We start from the raw sequence: 26,791 nt of genomic DNA on the forward strand, positions 1-26,791 counted from the left end.
TTTTCCCCAAATTATTGTCCTCCCACATTCCCATTCCATGAATTCTTTCAAATCATTCACTTTCACTATCAGTCTCCTTTGGCCGCAAGGGCATAAACGTGGGACGTGAAACTAGAAATTTCAATTTATTTTTTCAATGTAATATTTCGCTACTTATCGATTTATTATTTAATGAATCGTTACGCAATAAGATCTGAAAATTATGTTCTTCTTTGTTAAGCAGTTTGTCGCTTAAACCTATGATCTGAAGTTGCACCTTTAGAACAATGGCAAATATATATCGAGCATTACTAATTAGAAACTTACTTACAGAAGCGATATTCTGTAATATTGAACTTAAAAAAACGTTTTCGATTATTAACAAAATACTTACTTTGGCTATGGGCATCACAACGGTTCTGAATGCAGCCAAATACTCAGCGTCTCCCATTGGAGGATTCAATCCACCTGACCATGCAATATTCACGTTGAATCCAATACCGTCATCTACGCCACACTGCAAGGAAAAGAATATTATTTATAGAAAGTGTCCTCTTATTTGAACGTGCCAGCTTAATTTTCGCCAGTTGGGGTTGTACAGAAGGTTGAGTGACGTATTTGTGTCTGAATTAGCTTAGAAAAAGTTAACGCGCTACTATCTGTTGCCCTGAATGTAACGCCCGTGTCTTGGCAATAGCCTTTTACCGTAACTTCTGTTGCAGAAGGTTTCTACGATGCAGGGGAAGGGGAATCTTCTGCCACTCCTCTTTACAGGCTTTCCAAAGGCAACGGAGAGTAGTGACACAACAAGAAGAATGTGCTCTCTTTAGTAGACAAATTGCAAAATGCATAGGGCTCATTGGTTATGCTCTCAAATGAAATGGCCTTGGTTGCCTCCATTCTGCGAAGAATTCTGCATAAGAAACCTGCGTAGAATATGTATGTAATGAGGCCTTGTCTTGGTGCGAACGGACTTGCTCTTTGACATTTTCATACAGACGATGGGAGGCTTCTGTATACACGGATGTCAGTGTGTGCTGCTGATAGTATGCAAGTGAACTTTACACTTTTTAGTCATCTGACGAATAGTGAATCTTCCATTATAGCAGTGTCCCGAGATGATCACAAATCCTTTCGAGAAAGTTACTTTGCAATGACGGATGAATTCTAGAAGGGATTTTTAGTTACCCGGAGTGTAAGTTATAGCGCGGATTTTACCACAATCGGGTAGAAAAATCCAAAGTAGCGATGGACTTTCACCTTTCACTGGATGAATGACATTCGTAGAGGCGTCTGTAGTTGATCTTTCTCTTCCACAATAGGTCTCACTTAGGTATTGTCCCCGTTACTTAAATACCTTTCAGAGATTTAACTGTCCCACAGGTACGGTTCTCTACGACATGTTCTGTCGTGCGGCCACCGTATGTTGTATAGGGGGAGGCTTTATTTGAAGATCATTCGATATAACTTCTGAAACACACATGGAATCACTACACTGCACAGTCGCACTTAACAGCCCTACACACCTGTAACAACACAACAGTACTCCTGAGGCCGCGGTGGCTCAGTGGTAGAGCGTTCACCTCTGGTGCTTGGGGTCCCGGGTTCGATTCCAGCCCCCACCAAGTGGACTTTGTGGTGGACAAACACCGTGTGCGTGGGTTTTCTCGGGGTTCTCCCACTTTCTTCATTCCACTATTTTCATTCATTACTCATCATCACCGTCTCCTTTAGCCTAACCGGCATAACCGTGGGACGTAAAACTCAAAGATTTCATTTCCTTTCATTTACAACAGTACACCTAAACTTCTGGCTGTACAATCCGCGGCAAAAAACCTGCAACATGAGCATATAAGTTTATTGTGAAATGACGAAGTCTTTTGCTCCAAAATAAGTGTGCACGGGAGAAGGCCGAGGTTTATCGTGGCGTGATTCGTTCCACTTAGACGTTATGTTCATTCCCTGTGCTGTTAGGCGTAGTTTCACAATAAACTTACATCCTCATGTTGCAGGTTTTTTGCCGCGGATTGTACATAAATCTTCAAACATCCCGCTGCGATCGATACAGTGTGCATAGGTAGGTGCTAAATATTGGACTCATATACGTGATTCAACCTTCTGTATACAACAATCAACAAAACTTACGTAACTTTTTGAACCAAAAGGAAGCTAATTTACTTCTTGCCTGACTATAAAAATTTCAAATGAACAACATTGTGCCTTATACACACACACACACACACACACACATAAAAAAAATATTTATTTATATATATATATATATATATATATATATATATATATATATATATATAGATAGATAGATAGATAGATAGATAGATATAGATAGATAATGTTAAGATATGATTTATAAGTACTTCTGTTAATACATATATTTACTAAGCCGAAATATGTTAACAAAATTACATTTATTTTAATTTATAATAAATCTTGACATCCAGGGACTTTTAGCTCCAAATTTTCTAACCCACGACGGCCTGATAACAGTGTATTTACGTAATATAACAGGTATTTAACAGCACTGGACGTCTGAGACTAACTTCATTATATATTGTGGTAGAGCCCATATTTTATAATTAATTTTTATGTATATTTTAAAATATTTATTTAATTAAAAATTTTATTTTTGTTTTAGTAAAAAATTAAAAACAAAAAAATAATTAATAAAAATATAAATTATTTTACAAATGCAATTTTAAGTAAAATTTATATAATTGTATTATTAATTTTTTTAAAAACATTGTAATACATTGTTTTTATTTAAGAATTCAGAAACTGAATTCTGCAAATGTATATATATATATAAAAAAAAACAATTAATAAAATTTATATTGCCATGTTTTTTAAAAAGTTCATAATACAATTATGTAAATTTTACTTAAAATTGCATTTGCAAAATAATTTATATTTTTATTAATTATTTTTTTATTTTTTATTTTTTACTAAAACAAAAATAAAATTTTTAATTAAATAAATATTTTAAAATATACATAAAAATTAATTATAAAATATGGGCTCTGCCACAATATGTATATAGTTTCAAATCTTTATATGCAGATGAAAACTAAATAAGCTTTATAATTATTAACAGAACGTAAGGGACATTTGTAACTTTAATTTGACTGATCCTTATGTTCTCTTATAACAGCCAAACCTTTCTTTATAATAATATTTTCAATAATTCTCGGTTACTCACCCTCAATTGGACAAGGCTATTTTATTCCATACTGTAAAAGAAATAATTTAACATTTTTCCGAAATACAGTGGACTCTTTTTAATTCGAAGTCCAAGGGGACACGAAGAAACTTCGAATTATCCAAAATTCGAATTATCCAACGACATTCATTTTCACATATATAACAAACAAACCTAAGTACTGTGCATCGAAAACATATTCATATGGTGTAGACTTTATCTTTAAACCAGCTTATTATTTGCGTGATCGAATACCGCAAACTAACAAACGACATTGACTCCACATAATTCAAACTACGTGTACAATGGAAAATATATTTACGTACAATACTACAACATACATTGAAAAGCCCAAACAATTAAACACCAAAACAATTTGAATATTCTGTTCTCACTTTTAAGAAGTCGTAAACCTTATTTGCTTAAATTTGATTGTTTTTGTACGGTCAGTAAATCTTGAATTTCATGTATTGTGTGGAAGACGATATTAATAACATTTGGTTGACTTTATCAATAATTCATCTTAAATTTTCAACCAATTCTGAAACAAGATGAGATTGGCACACGTTCTCTATCTTTAGTTCTTCCCCAACTCACTTTCATCTTTATCATTACATAGATTTTCTATTTATCTTTTGTATTACTCTTCTCTATGGCTGCATCTGGATAACTGAAAACACGTTAAAACTGTATTTCTCTCTTTACATCTGTCCAATATTAAAAATTTTCAACTGTATTTACTTCGAATTATCCAAAACATAGGTTCAAAAGTTCGATTTATCTACGATTTTTTACTATTGTTTTCAATACAGTTTTCAAGGGGAATGAACTTCTGTTCGAATTATCCAAGTTCGAATTAACGAGACACCACTGTACTTAGAAAAAATGGTTTGGGTTATAAGGAACACGAAGCTGAGTAAATTATCATCATCTTACGTCTGGTCTGTAAATTATAATAGACAATACAGTATTTTATGTAATTGATTCTTGATTTTTGTTTCCATCATTCAGTCTTAACATTGTCACATTTAAGTGTGACACACCACATGGCAAGCAACCTTTACTTAACTGCACGGCTTTAAAAAATTCAAAGTTCTGTTGTATTTCGAAACTGAGCAACAAAGCTTCACCTCCTCAATATACTCGCAAGCAATCTATACAAGAAATACTCTTACTTGCCAACAACAACCACAACAACAAGTGGCACAGTTACTATACGATATTACTTTCAAGAATCACATCTTACCATCATATAACAACATCCATGAATTCATTTCTAAAGCCATTACTCAAGTACAACAAAAACTGTGTTAAAGTATATATTTTCCTTCATACATAATTGTAATAGACTGGACTAACCAAACTAAGATGCTAAAAAGAGGACGAGTAAAGCACGTCCTATGGAAGGCACACAAACTCAGATTTTTGAAGTCTGAAATTCCTATCAATATTACTAAAATATATTACATAATATAAGAAACCGTTATCCAGGACAATTCTACAAATCTTGGTGTTTTAAGGATATACAATAACCTTTTCGTTTCTGGTTTTAATATTATTATTATTATTATTATTATTATTATTATTATTATTATTAATAATAATAATAATAATAATAATAATAATAATAATAATAATAATAATACGGAGCTCCCTCGCAGTTAAGCGATTAGCGTATGCGCTCCAGGGTTCGATTCCCAACGGGAGCTCACGTAGTTTGGATTCCACGTTAAAACTGTAGGTCTTCGTCTCATATAGCCTTGCAGCTGAAAGGGACGCTAAACTGAAAATCAAATCAAATAATACTAATAAAAGTTACAAAAACTATGTAAAATATAATTTTATTTCAAGCACGGATCGTCCAGTAGCTATTAAAATATTTACCTCTGTTGGTCCACCAGTTCCCGGGAAAAAGTTGCCGTCGTCGTGCCGATGAATGGACATGTACAAAATTCTGTTATCATCATAAAACACTTGCTGTGTTCCATTTCCGTGATGTACATCCTTAAAAGTTAAGCGTACATTATTAGAATCCACGGCATGAATTACAAGCTGACAAAGTACAGGATAAGAATAAATGATTAAAAATGCCATTACTTTTAATGGCATTTGTGGTCGTTTATTCTTGTCCCGTACTTTACATTACAAAATATTATAAGAACAAGTATAAATACACTAAATTACAATACACCAGTACTGAAATCAATAAGGAACTTCTGTTTCTTACTTCTCGTATCTTCAGTTTCTCTTTAAAATCTGTTATTTGTTTTCATTTTGCAAATATTTACAACCAAAGCGATTATACAAAGTATATATATGTTTTTAATCCACGTAAAGCGCTAAGCTGAAGAAATACAACTGCTAGAATGAGACCTGACCTATTGGAAATATTAACTTAAAAGAAATAAAACAATACCAGTATTTACTTTCATTATTTTACACGCACCATTATAAATAGAACATATAGGAACAATCATATAAGATTTTGAAATTTACACTTTTTGAAACGAAACAAAATAATAACCTCTATTAAACACTGTATCAAACTTTCAATGTACCTGTAATACAATGTACGTACAATGTAGACTACTGTAGTTAACAGATTGTAATCCGATCTTTATTATTATCTTTTCTTAATTTAAAAAAAAAAAAAAAAAAATCTTGGTTTAGAATCGGTATCGTTAATACGTCCGGTAAGTAGACGACGACATTCTTTAACAACACAATATGAAAATGTTCCAAAAATATTGCCAGAAGCCGTTGGAAAAGATTTTATCATCGTGTAGATTCAGCATAGCCAAGTCAGTGAATTTTCTTCTAACTGCAATGAATTTTAATTAATTTTATGAAGAAAGAAATGCAAATTTTATTTTGCTCATATTTGGATTTAGCAGGTATTTTAAGTATTCACAGTAAGAAAAATAAATCTCTTTGTATATAAAGGATACTATTTTAACAGTATTTGTTCGCATTTCGCGACCTTTTCATATCTGACAATAAACTGGGTGTGTATAAAATTTAATTTTTGGTTTTGCTTTCCTGGGGTCAGGTTATAATCAAATAAATAAGGTAGCAGTGGTACAGTCTGCTTAAAAAAGCATGTTCTATACAGACTAGCAATGGAACACGTCATTTTCTTTTGTTGTAGATTGAACAGAACATAAATTACATGAGAAATTAACTTACTATAAGTTATTTTGCATAACCCTCTTATCACAAGAGTAAGATCAGAAGCTGGAAGTGAACAAAAGTGTTCTGCCTTCTTGCCTTCTATTTCAATTATGAATCTGGTTTCTATCGTCTCAAAGCGTATGGTTTTGTGACTGAATTCTCAACCATACTGAGCTATTTCATATAAAATAGATAAACATACATTGCAACAAAACAGAATAGCAACAAAGGATAAGTTAAACCAAAGATTTATGGTAACCCTGTAGTAAACCTGTCACATTTACTACACACATTTTGGACACCATTGATTTCGGCAACCACAATTGATTTACATGCGTTTAGTGCTCCCTGTAGTAACATCAAAAGATATTAATGTGAAACCCATTGAATACTACTTCCTATAGAATTGTATAATTTTATCTATATGTACGGAAGTAGTTTAAATACTTACCCAGTCTACAATCAAAATCTTTTCAACATCAAACTTCTGCTGCAACTGTTTGGCAGCTATTGCAACTGAATTGAAAAAGCAGAACCCCATCGCTTGAGATGGTTCTGCATGATGACCAGGAGGACGAACAACGGCGAAGCCATTCTTTATTTCACCAGACACAGCTGGAAGATAGAAACAAAGAATAACAGTATGACCAAACAGTAATATCAGTTTCACGATGAAGGCAATACAACATAAAAGCTACATAATCGAGAATGAAAAGATATTAAATCTAAGACACTATTTTCTGAATTTGCTATATCCAATCAACACAATAACACTTCATCTGCTACAGTATCAACAGAATACTGCAGGTTTCGTTTTTTATTCTTTCCTTTCTTTCCCACTTAAATCTGTAAAAACATACTCAAATTGATTCTTTCAAGACGTGGGGGGTGGGGTGTTCAAAACCACGTTATCGTTTTGTAACTGTACAAATGTGCTGAAAATCAAATATTCTTTTCTCTTAAACTCACAACTGTAGAAGAGATATTTTAATATATACACTTTTAACCAAAGTTTAATCGAGTAAGCAGAAATCACTTATGAATGAGAGTACGTAGTTCCTGAAGAAAGAAGAAAGAAAAAAAGTACCTAGGTTTCGTTTTGAACATCAATGCATATAGAACATAAATAAATACTATTACAATATCAGCAAGATATATTCACCTTATATTTCTTCTATCGCATAAACATCCAAATAAACTTAGAAAGAAAAGCATATATAGTCCATCTACAACGGGTTAATTATTTGAGACACTGAAATGATTCAGAATTAAATGAAATTTCTAGTTTTACGTAGCATCGTTATGCCCTTTAAGCTAAAGGGAGTGAATGATTACGAAAGAAATGGTGGAATAAGAAAGTGAGAGAATCCCGAGAAAACCCACGAACACGATGTTATCCATCACACTCACATAGCTTGGGATCGAACCATGGATCACTCGCATCAGAGGTACGCGAACCACTGAGCTACCATGACTCCCTTAAATGAATGGAATTTATAAACTACCGCAACATTGTAGTAGTATCTATCTATAGTTTACTTAGAATAAATAATCTTTCTAAGCTAATATCACCTGCACTTGACTATGTAATGACTTGTTACACTAATTTAACTTTTGTTACAAATTCTACCAGCGAAAAAGTCATCGTAGTTGAACTATACATAATTTTGTACTTCTAAGTTTATCTAGCGTTGACGCATGACCTATCTTAAATATGAAATTTGCTCAACCAAACTAAGAATAATTTGTATCATGCTGGCTGGTTTCATGCCTTCCAGATTCGTGCATTTTTGACAGTCTATAACACTAACCTTTAAAAGCCAATTCAACGACACATCCAACTGCCATCCTAGCTGCAGACGATGTGTGAAGTTCATTCCACGTCGTATCAGAATCAACTCCAATGCCACCACAAGGTAAGCGAACAAAGCTTTTGATTGGAAGTTGAGACAGTTTGCTCATATCCAACTTCTGCCTGTTAAGGGGATTTGTGCCTATGAAACGAAAAGAAATATATAAGTAATATGTGAAAAATCAATACAACATACAACAATCTAAATATATATTTAGTTTCTATTACACTTACTCTGATTTTTCGTAAAGTAAAAGATTATTAAGTGATAGAACTGAATGTTTACGTCTTTCAGGCAGATTCAAAGCATCAACACTTCTTCCACAAAATTTTTCTGTAAGATGTGAGACACGAACTCTTATTTCTCGTTAACCTTCCAGTCGAATTTGACGATCTTAGTCATACAATGTAAACAGATACTCGTATTATCTGAGAAGGGGATATGTAATAGCTGCATTCGGAGATGAACATCCTACCCATCGCAGAGTGAAAACAAATACTGATAAAACATTGCTTTCCTCGTATAGTGTCTCATTATACGATGAATTCTTACTTCTACACAAAATTTAAGGAGCCTTGGAACGAAGGTATAACAGTTCTTTCCAAAATTATATTTATTTAAATTTTTCTTCTATTTTTATTTACTGTTTTCCAATTAACCAACTATTTTGGGCATGATTAAGATCAGCGAATTCGACAAAAAACTAACAAAAATTAAAGAAATAATAATAATAATAAAACTATAGATAAATCCTACGAAATTTGATAGTACTATTTTCCTGTTCTAAAATATGAATTTATCAATTATTAACTTATAATAGAAATTATTGCGACTGAGTAATGTGATGTACAGTTTTGTGATGATGCGACATAATTAGATGTAATTAAGTCTCTTTGATTAAAAAATCAAAATATTTTAGATATTGGCGTATATATAGGCTGTCCCAACAGTAGGTATACAGACCAGCATCAATCAAGTATGACATTTTAATTTATTAAGATAATGAATTTATTTGTTTCGGTCTGTTCCGAGTTTCAGGTATGAGTGGAAAGGAATTAAGAACAAATAATGAAGAAAAAAAGTTGACTTGTATGGATAACAGTAAGTAAATGTTATAAAATGCCATGAGCCGATCTGTACGGGACTGTATACCTACTTTTGGGCCACCCTGTATACATATAAATTTAAATAATTAGTTATACTTACCAAAAAGAAGTGTGTGTGCCTCACTGTGACAAGTTTGTATCTCCTCCAACGTTGCTTTCCGCGAGCGAATTCTTTCACATCTTTGTACAAGCCCTGTCTCTTGCAATCTGGCCCAAATACTCTGAAGACGTCCGCCATGTTCTGGATGGCTAGAATTATCACCACATATGCACTGATGCTTCAACATAAGGCTATCAAATGCTAACCCAGTGGTAGCTCCTGTTTTACTTCCAACGTGCTGAGAAGCCTCCTGTGGACTACCTGCGGGGCTTAGTGCAACCAATGGACTCGACAGAGCTCTTGACAATGGACGTGCAACATGAGTTGAACGAAATGCAAAGGCAGATCCTATAAAAAAAAGTAAACCAAAACCCTAAAATAATAATAATAAAACAAGGAAAAGTACTTCTACTTCAGAATAAGGAAATCAACTATATCATTTAGCAAATAAAAAAAGGACTATCTTATTGGATATTCTATTGTAAACAATAACGGCTTGATCTTTTTTAAAATTTGCTTGCGAAGAGTAATTTTACTAGTTAGCTAATACCTGACTGACTATATTTGTTTCCCTTCACGGATAGTAAGACGATAATAAGAAACAAAAATACTAAGGGCAAAGCACTTGTATTTATCTGTAGGAAAAAATATTTTGCTTCTTATTTATCATTACAATTCAAGTATTTCTTCGTTTATAAATTTGAATATCATTATATTTTAGAAACTTTAGGTGATATCTGTACACGATAAAAGTAATTTTATTGACCGTTTGCACAATTTACTACTTTTGAAAATGAATAAGACTCCACAGTTTATGTTAACAGTTGACGCTGTGAACCTCGATGCAACTATTCTTCGGAAGTACATATAGTTCCACTCTTTGGATATTCGTCATGGTACAATAATAGGGTACTTGGGTTTGAAATTCTTGGTATGAGAACAGGCCAATGGAACATGTCTAATTGAAATGAATTTTAGTTTAACATCCCACAGTCATGCCCTTTAGCTACAGGAAATGGATGATTAACGAAGGTGAAATTACATCTTTTGGGCTCTCCCATCTGGAACCGTAGCCGGAACCACGTGCACCAAAGGCACACGCGCTAGTCAATAGACCAGCGAGGAGATGGAAAATGTTTGGTGCATCTAGCAAGAAGCATATCATTTTATGCAAAAACGGGTAAAATGCGTTAAACTGAATTTAATTTGGTACATAAACCAAGAATTTCATATCTGGTTTTGAATCAATTTAAGAATTCTCTTCAACATTGTTTTAGAGGGGTCAAAAAATAATTTAGGGTGGGCATTACCCGCTTTAGCCCTCTCTGGCTACGGACTTGTCCAATCATACCAATGTGCGAAAACAACGGTCTGAGTTTATCTTCCTAAAGTATCACTACCTTTGATGAGCTGAAGAAAAGTAAATGACTGCAATCAAAGTACCTTCCCCTACATTTTGTGCCTTTATTACTTTTTCTGAGGAACAATCTTGCAATATTTAGATATTTATAAACCAGTTCTACCCAAATATAGTAAATAAAAAAAAAAATTGTTGCTTACCAGGTTCCATACCTTCATTTCCTTGCAGCGTGTGTCTCATCATGAGGTCACGCTGCTGCTGAAGAAATTGCTCTCTATCACGCTGTTGCTTCTCCATTTCACTCTCCTCACTCTTTCTTTCGGTCAAATCTATGATCTACAATGAAATATACAAAAATTAGAAACATAAGCTATGAATAATGTGATGAAGCGATAGTCATACACTACTGCAATAATAAATGAGGCTAATATTTCTATATTCTTAATAATAATAATAATAATAATAATAATAATAATAATAATAATAATAATAATAATAATAATAATAATAATAATAATAATAATTCCGCCATTCCTTTCAAAGAATATAATATACAAAGTGGGCTACATAAGTCACTTGACAAAAATGCATTTAGAATTAATTACTTACAGACCATGAGGTAAAACAGGGCGGTATGATTTGAGCCTTAATGTTTTGAGCATCTTTTGGAGGCTTGTTCTCGAAACACCATATTCACTTGATGCTTTCCGACTTAATTTGATCCAGACTGTACAAAACGTTGTGCTACAGTCGTTTCTTTTTTCCTGGCTCCGTAGTCACATATTTAGGCCTACCTGATCTAGGAAGATCCGCTACAGTCTGTCTGTTTACACGTTCATTCAAGCTATGAAATGATTGTCAAGATGGAGATAACAGTGTTCAAAAAACGTTGCACAATTAACACAATCAATTCTTGGTAATTGTGGTCATGTTATCACCACTAAGTGTAAACACATTCATCCCTTGATACCTTTCTATTCGTTATAAAGTTACTTAATTACAAATGTTAACAAGGCTTAAATCCTTTATAAAATCATTCCTTACGACGAATTTTTCACGAACCACCTATAGTCACGAATCACAACCACGCCATATTGTTTATGTCACTCCACTGCTGCTACTCCAGTCAACTGAGAACTGAATAACTGCTTATGTCAAATGACTTACCGCCCACGCTATATATATATATATATATATATATATATATATATATATATATTTACACCCTCACTTTCATTTAATCAAATATCTATACATTATTCCATTGTGTCCCTATATTTTCTTCAAATTCCAAATAGTTTTAAATAAATATTCATATATACCTCTGTCGAATTCTCCACTTCGGGCGTTTCCTCCAGTTGTGCTGACTGGGTTTTGTTACCAGCTCTTGTCAACACAGTTTGTCGAATTTGCTGGAAAAAATTGAATACACATTACTCATCTACTCACAAAATATGTTCCATAAACCAAAAAATAGCAAATCAACAACTGCTTCCTATGGGAAAAAAATCTAGTTAATACATATCACAAATAGGTTAAACCTACTAACTGAAACAGTAGTATAAAAATCAATTGTACAATTATATTAATATATATTGATATTGATACATCATAGTAAAAGTAAATGCATCTAAAAATATTTTTAAATTTTTTTGAATGTTTCAAGTACTTAAATAAATAAATAAATAAAGGACGCCATTACAAGTAACCCTGCCACTGTTCTGTCCAGGAGAATCATTTGTGACTCCAGGAGGGACAATTGTCTCTCCTTCCCTGAGTTTGAGATTTATATACATTTGAACCAATAAAATAATAATGTGTCAATCAAACACGTGAAAATCTACTTGGATCGGGGAGTCTTGCCCTGCTCTCTCCAAGAAATCAGTAATGACGTTGCTGGTTCTGCATTTGTTCTTATAGCCACATTGTGTACAAGTATACGAATAAACATATACTGAATTAAAACAAAATAATATTTTGAGAAGCCATATGTGACAATGCGTCGAATTTAACAGCGACGCGAACATCATTATCACTTTCAATTCCTTCTATGGTAAAGGATAATGAGAAGTGGATGAAACTACTGCCAGAGCATCTACACGACACGAAAACGAATTTCAACTTTACAATCCAGTTCGTGTCGGGATACTTTTCAAAAGCATAAGCTATCATTGCATCATAAATTTGGAAAAGGTTTTCCTGAATACTGAACATAAATGGCCGCAAATAAGATTCAGACAACATATTCGTTTGCTTTTGCCTTGAATTACATGTGTACTGATTACCCTCTATCACAACCCATGGCAGATAAAAGGCAGGAATTACTAAATATATCTTGGTCATTTTCAAGATTTAAATGATGGTTTAGATGCAGGTCAAAGGGCATATAAAAATAGCAAATTGAGCATATAGAAATTTTAGGTTGTTTCTCTCTAGTATAGTGTTCTCTCTTACTTACCATATTTCTGGTTGCCTTACAGCTACAGTAATACTTCCTAAATATTTTCTTCACTTCCTTAATACTACACCATAAGACAGCAGAAAGGCTGTCCAATTTTAGTGATAATATGTAAAGGAATACGGAAAATTACAGTATGAACTGATTCCTTGCGTTTAACTATGATGATGGATTCTTAAGGATTACCTGTTTAAGGAAATTGTGTGCCTGCTGCTGATCATACACTTGTTTCTCTTGCAAATAATCTTCATAATGTGTTGGTGCAATCGCTATACTCGGATTTCCTTGCAGCATCGGATGACCAAGAGGTAGTGGCGCAGATTGAGTTCGTCCGAGAGGACGGTGACCTTGTTTTGTGAGACGGGCGTGTGCTACCTGCAACGAACAGTGCGTATTTCACTTAGAAGGACGTCACAATTATACATATATTAACAAATGATAATAGATTAATAGTTGGAAATATGTGCTACTGCTTACCACAAAACTTCGTCGTCTCCAGTAATATCGAAGAAATTAAAAGTGAAAATCCATAAAAGTATAATTCTTGTTGCTGTTATTATGTGAACAGGCACTAACTGACAGGTATGAACACAAGTTCAGTGTTTTCGAAAACACGATTCTGACATTAATACTGTATCTGGTGCAAGAACACGAATCATTGGTAAACGGAAAAAGTTCTTAAGAGCGGAACTACACAACACATACGTCCGTAACTACAGTGAAGACAACTATTTACGGATATGATTGACATATGTGTATAACTTGTACACGCAGTTTTTATTTACTGCATCTAGTATTTAATGTACTATCACAGTGACTGCAGATTTCGATGTTCTAAGCAACTCACATGCAACCTATCTCACTTCTCAGGATTTCATTTAGGATATTTTCTTAACATGATGTAAGTTCCATGCACTAGAACCCCCTTCGTTCGAAATTGTTACTGCAGCACAGATTTTTTATCCAATGTTGTTCATAAAGATGCTGTTATCTACGTTAAACTTCGATGGTCATCGTCATCATAATATAATTACGTTAAATTCTGAAACCAACTTGCAAGACCATGTACCTTCACAGTCAATTTTACATTACAAGAATTATCACTTACTGAAAACAGACTTCCTTCGGCGTATTACAGAAGAAAAGAAAAAAAGCTTACGTAGAAACTGTCATAAACATTTGTCACCAAAAGGTAGCAGTAGTCACGGCATAAGGTAGTAGAATTGGTATTAGTTTTTATTTCATTTTCCCATGATGGAAATTTGTGATAGTTGAAACTAAGTTATTTTTATCATTTGTCTTTGAATCCACCTGAAAAAGTCAATGAAGTAAAATATTGTGATGCATTATTTTGTAACAATGATTTTCGACAAGCCAGATTTACACTTTTAGATTGAGAAAAGTTTTAAGTAATGTTTTCTAGAGGAAAGGAAGGAAATTACTTTAAGAAAAACCGAATCAAAGTAGTGCAAGAAGAAGGAAAACGTATGTGTATGGATGTTATTGAAAATCTAGCTCCAGTTGGTTAAATTTTAGAAAGTCAAACAGAAGGCTTGTACTCTTTCAATGACGCATGTTAACGATGCCATTCAACGATCAACTCTCGATAACAAGGTTTTCAAATTCCATATTATGAACCAACTTGTTTTCAATTGGAAAATCCAATTAAAATCAAACATTCAACTGTTCTTGCGTGTTCACTTTTCTTTCAGCGTTCAATTACAGTCAAACCATGTGAAAACAGTTTTACGTGTCGGAAAAACCTACCAAACGCAAAACTTTAAGTCTGATAGATTCTGAATAATTTAAATTATTCCACCTACCTGAGCATCAGTAATAGGGCTGGGACCAGCTTGATAAATGCTGGGAAGCATTGTGGGTGGTTGTGCCTGTTCAAGCGATTGCATCTGTTTTTGTACATAACCGGGTGATGTCGGATTGCTGTATTCACCATCAATAACTGTAAAGGAATAATTGCAGCCTTTTATTACATAGAATTATTTTATTACATTAGGAACAAATACTTCATTGTTAAGTTTCATATATACCCATGAAACGTAAGTAGAATATTGAACTAAGGAACATATTAAGAGAGAGAGAGAGAGAGAGAGAGAGAAAAGTAAAATAAACGAAATGATTTTCTTAACATTTTAACAAATTTTAAAATATTAATTTTAGTTTTTTTTTTCTTTTATTACTATTTACTGAATTCTGTAAGAGGATATGGATATTAGGTAACAAATCTTTCGAAAAATTGCTTAGAACATTATACAAGTATTATATTACGATATTATATTTGGACATTAGTACATTAAATGGTCATCAAAACCAAATAACTTTATGTTACTCACGTGTATGGAACAAATTACAACAGTCACAAACATATTTACTTGTAGAAATTAATAATGCACGACCTCGTTTGGAAAGAACTTCAATCCTCATGAAAATGGATAAAGAAAAAGAATCTTTTTTTGGGGGAGGGAGCGTATTTTTATAAATTTGGAAGTTATTTGCACGATGACTGCAACTACGCAAAAAGAAAAAAATCTAACCTGGAAGTGAAGGATAATACGGGAGTGTTCCAGGTAGCATCTGTCCTGTGAGTGGCATCCCTAATCTCGCAGTAAACGCAGCTCTAACTTCTGCTTCTGACACAGGAGGTAATTTCATTCCATCCTGTAAAAACGATCACAAAGTCTATTAAAGAAAATCTGAAATTATTTTCAGAGTATACACATTTTCACCCGCAAATACTTTTGTAACCTAGGATCTTTCCACAAAAAATATTTTTATTTCGTAATACATTAACGTTTGCATCTTTACTATTTTCTATGTACGTAAGTAAAAACGAAATTTGTTACCTTTATGCTGTTTTTCTGGATAGCATATTTTATAGATCAAGTTGGGGAGACATCAAAACAGAATGGAATAATGGAGTATTCAACAAACTTTGTACAAACAACCAGAAGTCTACAGAACCTTTGTAGATGAAGTACCGCTGTATAAGTTCGGTTTCCGAATCTTGTTACTTATATATATATATATTATCAAGCAGGTCGAGAGCTAGTAAGTACCTTTAATAGTCCAAAGCATTTACTCTGTCTTTCCTTATATTACGTATGGGAAAGTACTCTTTGAATCAATTAATCTTAGAAATAAACATTTTGAACTACATACAATTAATTTTTTTAACAACTTCAAATAGTAAGTGGACTTATATTTGTACGTACAACTTTTATACATTATTTCTTACAGTTAGTCGATGACAGATGTATCGAATATTGTTTATACAATTTAACGAACAAAACGAAGATACTTGAGTATCAATTTGTCTTACATACATATTTTATCTAATGAGTTTGCATTAATGAGAAGCTGATCTTCGAATGCTATCCACTGCCGATTCAAATAGAAGTTTTTTCCATTCCGTGGAAGTGATTCTACAGTTTTAATCCTCACCTTTTTTTTCCCCTGTAACTTTATATCTAACGAAAGCTTTTTACTTCATATAGTTTAGTTCAATTTCTGTAAGGAGTAGAGCACAACTAAAGGAGATTTTTTTTTTGAATATATTGCACTAATAGCAAAGGCATTCCATTATTAATACATTCCTTAAGAGCCTTCCTTCATCAAATTTTTAGATATGTAAGTATTTTAGTGTCGGAAACTATCCAAATTGACCTCGTTAATTTTAACAATCTATACAATTTATATTTTGATGCTCAACACTCGCTTAACTACTGATGATGTTATCCTTCAAAATGAATCAACATAAGTTAAAGAAAGATTTTCTTCGAAATAGTACATTCATTCCTACTACGTGCGTTCGTAAGCTCTTACAGCAAATATTTTATAATGTATATGCATACAAATACTATTTACATCGATTTAATTTATTCTACAGCATTTATTATCTTGAACAAGTGATGATTTCATGAACATGAACACGAACTTCGGAAGATTCAATTTTTTTTTTCCAGAGATGTTAAACCATAAGTGAAGTCTTTTCTTTAATTGGCTTTCATAGTTTTAAAATTTTTACAACATTTAAATACTTTACATACACAAGAAGTATTTCGAAAATTATCTGAATCTACATAATATATACGTATGTATACTTACAGAGGAACCAGATGGAACTGGAGGTCGACCAAGGGAGATATTTGGCATGGAAGGACTGCTATATAATGATAAGTCACTGATACTACCCTGACTTGAAGTTAAGGGGCCGTATGGAGAAACTTCACCTTCCTGAAATATATTTTCAGTTGTTTAACTATTCACTCTTATTTTCACCTAGACATAAAATGAATGAATGAATTAATGTGAAAAGAAAAAAAGTTTTTATTGCAATGTATACATGAACTACAGACTTAACAATAATTTTTTCCTTTCAGAGCGTCTAAAATTTTATCTGTGCAAACTAAAATCTTTCATACATCAGAATTTACAACTTGATTTTGTTACTTGAGAAGTTGCATCTTGTATGTGCAAATAAAATAATTTTGTTTCTGAAAATCACCTTTTATTACAACATTATTAAATATTACAATATTCGATCAAATACAATTAAGGAACATTTTTACTTTGTTTCTTTCAGCTGCCCTATCGATAAGGGCAAACAGCAATAAAACTAAAGGTATTAAGGCTATTAAGGTAATTTTTCTTATGATATATAAAAATTTAAAATCAATTATTTATTTCTGAAATGTAAACAAACACATAAATAATAATAAAGACAACTTCGTTTTACTGTCTCAAGTGCACCAAGTTAAAGTTTCCACACTGCAACACGGAAGTGCTCACAGCTAACAGAAATGTTTGTCTTTCGAAACTTTTGGATTTTGGACAGATAATACGTAGAATACCCGAAAAAAAAATCGTAATGTTACGTGTACCCCCGTATTTTTTAAGTGCTATATGAAGTGCGCAACAAATAAATAAATAAATAAATAAAAAATAAAAAAAGTAAAAGTTTCAAAACATAACGTGATAAACTAATTTTTATTTAGATTTTCAGATTTCAGCATTTTAGTAACCACGTGTGAACTTCAATACAAGCAAAACAACCCTTGTTCGGTTGTTGAAAACAAGAAAATGAGCTAGTTCTACACAAAATTTGTCAAAATGATTTCGTCTGAAAACAACCTATGTCCTATAATAAAGTTCGATTTGGTGTGATGCTATCATTACATTTAAGATAAAGACGCTTTTTCGCCCCTAGCAATACCTTGACTATGACGAATTTTCACACTTCCCCTTGACTCCCCAATTTTTTTATGTGCAAAAATCTTGATTTTTATACAAATATGATGTGAAGCAACGGCCTAGCTTGTACTACCCTCACCAGGAATTCTCAAAAAGTTCACAGTAGATAAAAGAGCGATAATTTTTACAATGTTGTAACGTTTTATCTTAATCGCACAACACGATAATGTGATAGATATTTTATTAACTTACCTCTTGTATTGGAGTACTTCCTCCTCCGGATTGTGATAACTGGATGTTGGCAGCACTTGGTGGTGAATTGGGTCCTGAGTCTGGGTTACTACCAGTGGCATCCACTGAAACAAAAAGAGTTGCTTATACCCATTACACTTTCTCAAAATGTTATTTTTCCCTGCATTATTTATTTATTAATTTATTTATTTTAACAATTTTTCTCTACACAATTATAACCTAAACCAACGCAAGTAAATTGTGTTAAAGAAATCTTGACCCCCTCCCCCCAAATATAAAAGTTTTCGTTCTTTACATTACTGAAAATTTTACTCCGTCCCTTTCAGGAACGAAGCTATATGAGACGTGGGCCTTCAGTTTACCATAGGGTTCAAACAACATGAATTTCCATCGAGAATGGAATCCGGGTCTCCCGCGCCGTAAAAAATATCACGAAAAATTTTCTTTTTCAATTCCCTACGAGAAGTACCGTTATATGTCTCTGGTAGGAATTTCAAGTGCATGAACGTACAGGCAATAGGGTTGATAAATGTAATGATCACAGTACTGTTTCTCTCGATCTCCCTTCAATTGAAAGAAAAAAAAAATGAAATTGAAAGTCAAATAAATACAGAATGCATATAAGAATATAGATTTATGATTTAGGTTTAATTAATCTAATTTCTGACAGCCATTCCCTGGAAGCTCCAGTACCCCTTTTGAGTGCCCAGAACTAGAACTCAAATTACACTTTAATTACTTGAACATGACTCTCATATCAGTAGTAGCAAACCCACATACGTGAAACGAAACAATGTAGATATAAATAGTATAAAACTATCCAGCTCATGCATTTTCAAGAGAAATATTAAAATCAACGGTTCAGTTAATGTTTCATACAGTCAGGTAACATGGTTACAATTTGCTTCAATAACCATTACTGGTTTACAGAACACAAGTACCAACAATACAAGCCTTTCCACTTTAAAAGGGGAAGCAGAGCAAGCTCTATGTATACATCAACCACTGCCACAAACAAAGCACGAAGCTGACTTGTTTTTCACCATGTCTTCAATTTCAAAGAGAAAGTCACAATAAAACTGAAAACAATTATTGAAGTCTTATGTTTACCTTCAAAATTTATTTCTTTAAAGATTATGTTAAAAGAATAATAATAATAAAAAATATTTTAAAATATGTTCACACGGAGATCTGTTACACATGAACGAAAACGTTTGCAGAAAATTACAGTAATCTGTGATAGAAAAGAAACAACTGTGTCATAAAAACGGCACTAACCGAGACAAGTATGCAAACGAATACTTAGCAACACGCAATATGGAATTATTAACATTCATAAAATATTGCTCTGAAAATGAACTGTTTGTCACGGATTAGCTGTTGGCAAGTCTGTGTACTGTGAACAAGAAATACATAGCAACCGAAAAGAAACATGTTGTTTAACTACTGAATTTAACAAAATCAAGCTACTAGACGACCACGCTTAATTTTACTTCAATTCAAAATAATCGTTGTATTATTTGTATGACTAATTTTCACACTATGTAACAACAAGTTTTGATCTCTCCGTAAAATATTTTTATCTAAAGAGGTTTGTGCTCTAGATACCAGACATGATTTGAATTAAATATTTACGTTCTAGGGCAAGGTACCTGAGTATATTCTAGTCCCTAAAATTCACAACTGTGAATCGAAACAGATTTGAATAAGGAACCTACATAGAAAATTCCTCTAGATTGCACTAAAATATCACTACTACTAATATATATCAAAAGCACACTCTTCAAATCCATGACAAAATTTACCATAAGAGAAATTTACGATATTTTAGATTATCGAACATTTCTCATTTTAAAACACTAAAGCATGTACACTTACTTACATTTTGCATAGAACAACACATGATGTGGAAAAAATTAACTAATGCGATACGCTCTGCGTGAAGAACATGAAATCAACCACTAATATTCATGCATTAGTATTTTACTTATAATAATTTTATATTTTATTTAAATAAAGAATAAACAAACAAATATGTACCCATACTTGATAATTGTGTCTTCCTCTTCATGGACGCTAACAAACGATCTTTCCTGCGCATGATGGGGCTAAAACCAGTACGTCGATCAGTCATCACTCTTTGCTTTAATCGCACCTTTATGAGGTTTGGCTCAGAAGCTGATGCAGAGAGCAGGCATGGAAAAAGACACTGTCAGCTACTCAACTAACTACTACAATGCAACATTCCATAAATTACACAACAAACACACACATAAAATCAATGATTAGACAACTTTTTGTTATATATGTAGTACTTTCGCATTTAGAACAAATAATTACTTCAGTTACGTTACGTACCACAAAATTTATTGTTAATGTTATGTCAAAACCAAGCGTCATGGACAAATGTAATTTATTTCATTCCACAAACACAAACAGTTAAAAAGTGTCAACGTACCACCACAGCGGAGTGTATCAGTGCGTGACAGTGGGTGGCTGTGTATCGAGTACATGCACTTGCCTACAAGTGTATCTCTTATGTACACATATGTATTTTTTAAAAATTTCTTTTGGTTTGTAATTACATATTTTCTTCAGATTATTGTATGTAATTTAAATAACTACAAAGCTAGATCTGCAATTGACTTTCTGACATTATTACTACTACACTTCTTGCTTTAAATTTTAACTGCTTATTATGAATGTGTCAATGACACGATATAAATTTAGCTTCAAATTTGGAATTTCTCGAACCTAAACATTTTGCACCGGCTCGAGCTGAAAATATTTTGGCTCAGGTATAAGTACCACGCTAAAACTTCAGTCAGTATGTTTCGCTGCCAACTGGAAGCCCTGTTGACTCAAATTTGAAGATGCAGTACAAGCTCAACAGTTGAAGAAATATTTGGTGTAGATTATTTGTGTAGGAGGGGGAGAATCAGCACTAAAGATGACCTTCGACCAGGAAGGCCTGTTGAACTAACGCGACCAAACATCCAGAAAATGTAAATGTTCGCAGATTGATCATCGGACAGATTGGTATGGCAGTGGGCTGTCAATTGCAGCTGTTCACAGAATTAATATCTGGGAATGAGAAAAGTTTAAGCGAGATAGATACCCAGACTTTTAAACCCCTAAAGATGATCAGACGCAACATTTCAAGAGACGATCTTCAGCTTTTCCGAGCAAATCCTGATTCCTTTCTAATTCGATTCATAACAGTGGATGAAATGGGTGCTCACTATTATCCCAAGTCAGAACAAAGTTCCAAGCACTGGAAACACTCCATCCTCATATTTACAGGCCAAATGAGTGCCCTCAGCAGGAAAGGTGACAGCTAGTGGTTTCTGAGATTCGGAGGTAGCGACCGTAGATTATATTCTACAAACAAACAGTAACTGGGGATTATTATGCAGGCCTCCTGCGGAAGCCGTGTGAACATATTCGGCAGAAATGTCCTAAGAAACTGACGAAAGGCGTCCTTTTCCATCAGGATAATCCTCAGCTATAAGTCCGTCATTGCGCATAGTCACGGATTCGATTCCTGGTGGGAGAGCACAAAAAAATATAATTTCACAATCATTCACTTTTACCGTCTCCTTTACATAACAAGCATAACCGTGAAATGTTAAAAAAAAAAAAATAAATCAAATTTTCAATTTTCAGAAGTCCGTCATCATCATGGCAGCAACAATTCACGACGACGGCTATGAATTAGTCCTACTCAACTACTAAGAACTTCCTAAGAACTTGGAAGACATGTTTTGACACCAATAATTACGTCATGAGTGCGGTAGATGAAACTCTGGACGGCTTTGATAAAGCCATTTTTTTTCACTAGCGACATAATTATATTTGAACATGGATTGGTAAACTGTTTTGAACAGTCAGGAGACTATGTTGAAAAGTAAGCGCTTGAACTCTCAGCTGCTCCTTTCATAGATCGACTTAGAACTTATAGTAGTTCGAGTTGTTCGTTGTTGAGCAGATCGTTTCCTAAGCTTATGAGGTAATAATTGTCAAAACATATTTCTTGGCAATGAGAATCGTCTTGAAGATATAAACTGTTCCACAAAAGGGTATTATTTTTTTAAAGACCTTAACATTACGCAGATAAATTTTAATGTAACTCGCCCATTTTTGTAATATCCTAAAAAATATGAAAAAGTGAGGGTGGGACTAGTGAACGACCTAAGAGACAACAATCTGTATAAAGTATGAACTAGTCTCTCTTAGAAAAAGTCTAGTCATGTTTATATAGTACATGATATATAACCTCTTTTCACAAGCTGTCTACTCTTAACTCTATTTAGGATTGGAGGAAACAACGGAACACATTTTTCACTTCTTTGAATTTCTCGCAAGCTTTATGTATTGGAACAATGAATGTATATACCAGAGTTAAAAATCTCTCCTAAAAGTGACGCTTACTGGATTACGTGCCGCCCCATATAGTTTGTAGCTTTGAAGCAGCGCCCCGACTACTACTGCCTAGTTACAACAAGGATGCGCATAATCTTCACACAGTATGCTTCAAGTTTCAAATAGACATGTTCAGTACTTATTCGATTGGTGTATAGATTAACTTAATTTTTTGTGAACAAATTTCGTTTCCTCTTAACTTTCAACATACAAATTCCCAAATATATTTTTAAGAAATTTTTATGAATTTTCAAATACTTGAATCTAAGATGAACTGTCATATGGATTTAAAGATTCGAATGAATTATTTCATTCAGCGTTATTCATTATTTATTTATTCTTTCTTTCTTAACATGTTCTAATAAAAAATAAACCGACTATGACGAACGATTACAAACCAAATCAGGGCTATACTTAAATTTTTACAGTGGAATACTTGTTGATGTTGGAAGGGCATAATTAAGTATCTTGCCACACCAAAATAATATATCACACTTTTGTTCAGATTTATTTCTGGAATTGGCTGTTACACAAGAAAAATGTATAATTCTGTCTGAAGTTATCAATTAGATCAATGTCTAATACAATAAATAAATAATAGAAATTTAAAAACTAACACGAATGATTACAATTTTCATACATCATGTATTTTAATCAGATAAACTTTGAATCTATACTAATCATGTTAAAGTTGGTTTCAAACTTTTTTTTTTTTTTTTTTTAATGTCTTATGTTGTTATAAAATCACTTTCGTGTGTACATGTACTCGCGTTATGTTGTGAAAAAATTACCAACTTAATATACTGTTAGCTCCAAGAGAATACCAGTTATTCAACACTCGCAGTACATGCGCTAGATTTAGTGACATGCTATTCCTCACCTGTTTTTCGTAAGGGAAAGTCGTCGTCATACTTGGACAGCAGGTGATGCCTGTAAGGATGATGAGCTGTTGATACAGACACAGACGAAGCAGCATTTGGATCACCGGCCCGCGGTGGCTGCAAAATGCTCCTGAGAAAGACAAAAAGGTTTAAAAACAATTTCATTTAGATACTACACTCCAAACAAACCATCTATTTATAGCAATTTATTATGTGTATCCTTGAAATTATGTAAAATAATGTCTTAATAGATAGATTAGATACTGATTATATTGTGATCTTTTGTATTCAGTCGTGCTCTTTTTTCTTATTAAAAAATATCTGGTACTCATGGTGAGTTCTTTATTCTATGCATTTAGATTGATGTGAGTGTTAAAACCTAAATAACTGGATGAGATTAATATGTGCTATTATCCATTAATTTTTTAATTTTTAAATATATGTGACAAATTTTGAAAATTAAAATCATCACTTACTGAAAGAAAGTGTACCGTTATATGCCTAGCTTAACAATATGTCAGTAGACATAATGGTAATTTCAAACGCTTATGTATTTTGATTATACAACTAGTTGATTAATTGATTTCACGCTCCTGTACAGCTTCACGGTTATAAAGAATGGTATGTAAGTGAAGTACGTGAACCAGGGCCGTACTGGCCAGGCGGAAAAATGGGAAATTTCCCGGTGAGCCCCAGACAGTTTATTTCTAGTGGGCCCTCCGCCTCGTATCGTAAGCAGCGATATATATACAAAAAGGCACACGTCACGCACTCCTCGTATACGAGAGTGACAGATTAGCGTTGCTAGCCCATGATGTTGCGAAAACAGTCTTTCACCTTCTTCGTAATTCAACCCTTGAAAGGTTCCTGATTTCAAACTCTGCTTTATAATTTTGCTAATATTGATGTATTCCACTAAATTGAAATCTCAAATGATGCCGTAACTTGAAACTAAATAATAATTTACACTTTACAGCACCATTGTTTTCCGCATTGAAAATATACAAGGCCGGACTAAGACCATTGGGGGCCTTGGAGCGGGAAAATACAAAGAGACCCCATCAAAAAAAATCCTATGATGGGGGCCCTCTCTCAACATGTTCAAAAGAGACCATGTTTTATATAGGAGTGGCTCATGTCATATTTTTAAACTTTTATGGTCAAAATGTTTTCAGTAATTTTTTAAAAAAATTGGGGGCCCCTTGGTCACGGAGTCCTGGACAAAAAATGAAAACTCAACTCGATTTCTCATTTAAAAAAAGAAAAGAAAAAGAAAAAAAATATTTATGTCTTTAGAGGAAAATCACAGAAGCAAGCACTGTTGCGGGTAAGTAGCTTTCTAACGATGTACAGTAAGTTCGTAAAGTCATGGTGCAGTTTTGACCGGTCACAGGTAAGCAACAGGAAAACAAAGCAGAAAAGAAGATAGAAATGTGAAATCTTCACCAAATAAAAGGAAAATTCTCCCAATTTCCGTAGTATAATGTGCAAGCGTGTGCACACACAAGTGATGACGCAACACCACGAACTGCGTAGTAGCCCAAGCGCACGTCAGTCGAGATGTGGACGGTACAAAGGAAAATTCAGTGTGTACTGTGGGTTTCTAAATTCGAATCTGTTAACAAAGTGCAACGTGAATATCGTCGCGTGTACAACAAACCGTCACCACATAAGAATAACATTACTTGGTGGGATTAGCAGTTGAAGGATATCGGCAGTTCGTTGGACAAACCTTGTTGTGGTAGGCCATCGGTAAGTGACGACTCTATAGGGGTAGCTACCTAAAAAAGCCCTAAAAGTCTGTGAGTGCGTGTGCTCGATAATTACACTTAAGCAAGACTACAGTTCATTAAGTGTTCAAGAAACGCCTCTGGGTTACAAAGTGCAATTGTTGCACGTTATCAATAGATCCAAACGATTCACGTTTGCTACAGATATGATTCATGAAATTATCAATGATAAACGATTTCTGCAGAAGATTGTGTTTAGCGATGAAGCGACATTCCATGTCTGTGGACATGTTCATCACCATAATGTCCGAATATATACTGCTGAAAATCCCCGTGCCGACGTTGAGTACGAACTCAACACCCTTAAAGTGAACATGTGGTGTGGCCTGATGCATGATAAAGTGATGATTCCAATTTTAATTTGCGGAGCAGACTATGACGGCAAACTATCTTGAAATGTTGGAATTGTATGCTGTGCCACAATTTTCCGAAGGTGTCATCTTTCAACATGACGGCACACTACACACATTGTTCATGAGTTTCTGGATGCAACATTCCCCCAGCGGTGAATATGCAGGGGTTCTGTCAAGCCATGGCCACCACGATGCCCGGATCTGACGCCCTGCGACTTTCACATTTTGTGTTATGTTAAGCAACATGTGTACAGTGAAAGTATCAACGACATTAATAATTTAAAACAAAAAATCACACACATTACTCTTTTTGTTACACCAAGCAGACGTCCTTAATGTGTGTGGGAAGAACTTGAATATCCTTTAGATGTGTGTAGGGTAACAAATGGAAGCCACATCGAACTGAACTGAAGAGGTATGAAACTTGGTGAGTTTTCTTTTTCTTGGAGAGTTTGGTAAAGATTTCACATTTCCATCTTGTTTAATTGATTTCCTGTGACCGGTCAAACGTGCACCATAACTTTATAGACACACTGTATTTTAAAAAGCATGTTAAGGGCATCATAAGGGTCCTTGTGCAAATGCAAATTTTCCGTTTCTCCAAAAATGTTTAAAGAAAATAATTTAAACTCATTCGTTCA

General features: G+C 33.6%; 2 protein-coding genes across 9 annotated transcripts in view; one reads left to right on the forward strand and one right to left on the reverse strand.

Annotated features, from left to right (window-relative positions):
• The window catches only part of LOC145671072 (dual specificity protein phosphatase 19-like), a 59,579-nt gene extending 42,078 nt beyond the window's left edge, over positions 1 to 17,501 (forward strand). The window contains exon 4 of one of the 2 annotated variants that reach the window (XR_014128439.1): positions 17,369 to 17,501. The gene's annotated coding sequence lies outside the window, so the exon portion shown is untranslated. Of the gene's footprint in view, positions 1 to 8,145; positions 8,363 to 17,368 lie in introns of those variants that run through there. The other variant, XR_014128441.1, reaches the window with a different exon arrangement.
• Positions 1 to 26,791, reverse strand: part of HDAC4 (histone deacetylase 4) — a 206,130-nt gene that overhangs the window by 14,643 nt on the left and 164,696 nt on the right. For 4 of the 7 annotated variants that reach the window (XM_081739803.1, XM_081739800.1, XM_081739799.1 and 1 more), the window contains 14 exons: positions 24,007 to 24,137; positions 20,745 to 20,882; positions 18,705 to 18,808; positions 17,367 to 17,495; positions 15,797 to 15,920; positions 15,064 to 15,204; positions 13,431 to 13,615; positions 12,109 to 12,198; positions 10,987 to 11,122; positions 9,427 to 9,774; positions 8,179 to 8,361; positions 6,819 to 6,982; positions 5,081 to 5,200; positions 374 to 496 (listed from right to left, as the gene is read on the reverse strand). In XM_081739803.1, coding sequence (XP_081595929.1) covers positions 374 to 496; positions 5,081 to 5,200; positions 6,819 to 6,982; positions 8,179 to 8,361; positions 9,427 to 9,774; positions 10,987 to 11,122; positions 12,109 to 12,198; positions 13,431 to 13,615; positions 15,064 to 15,204; positions 15,797 to 15,920; positions 17,367 to 17,495; positions 18,705 to 18,808; positions 20,745 to 20,882; positions 24,007 to 24,137 — 2,116 coding nt within the window. The remainder of the gene's footprint in view (positions 1 to 373; positions 497 to 5,080; positions 5,201 to 6,818; positions 6,983 to 8,178; positions 8,362 to 9,426; positions 9,775 to 10,986; positions 11,123 to 12,108; positions 12,199 to 13,430; positions 13,616 to 15,063; positions 15,205 to 15,796; positions 15,921 to 17,366; positions 17,496 to 18,704; positions 18,809 to 20,744; positions 20,883 to 24,006; positions 24,138 to 26,791) is intronic. The other 3 variants (XM_081739801.1, XM_081739802.1, XM_081739805.1) reach the window with 3 other exon arrangements.

The sequence above is a fragment of the Thermobia domestica genome, chromosome 15 (genome assembly GCF_964235325.1).
Source record: "Thermobia domestica chromosome 15, izTheDome1.hap1.1, whole genome shotgun sequence".
Classification (NCBI taxonomy): domain Eukaryota; kingdom Metazoa; phylum Arthropoda; class Insecta; order Zygentoma; family Lepismatidae; genus Thermobia; species Thermobia domestica.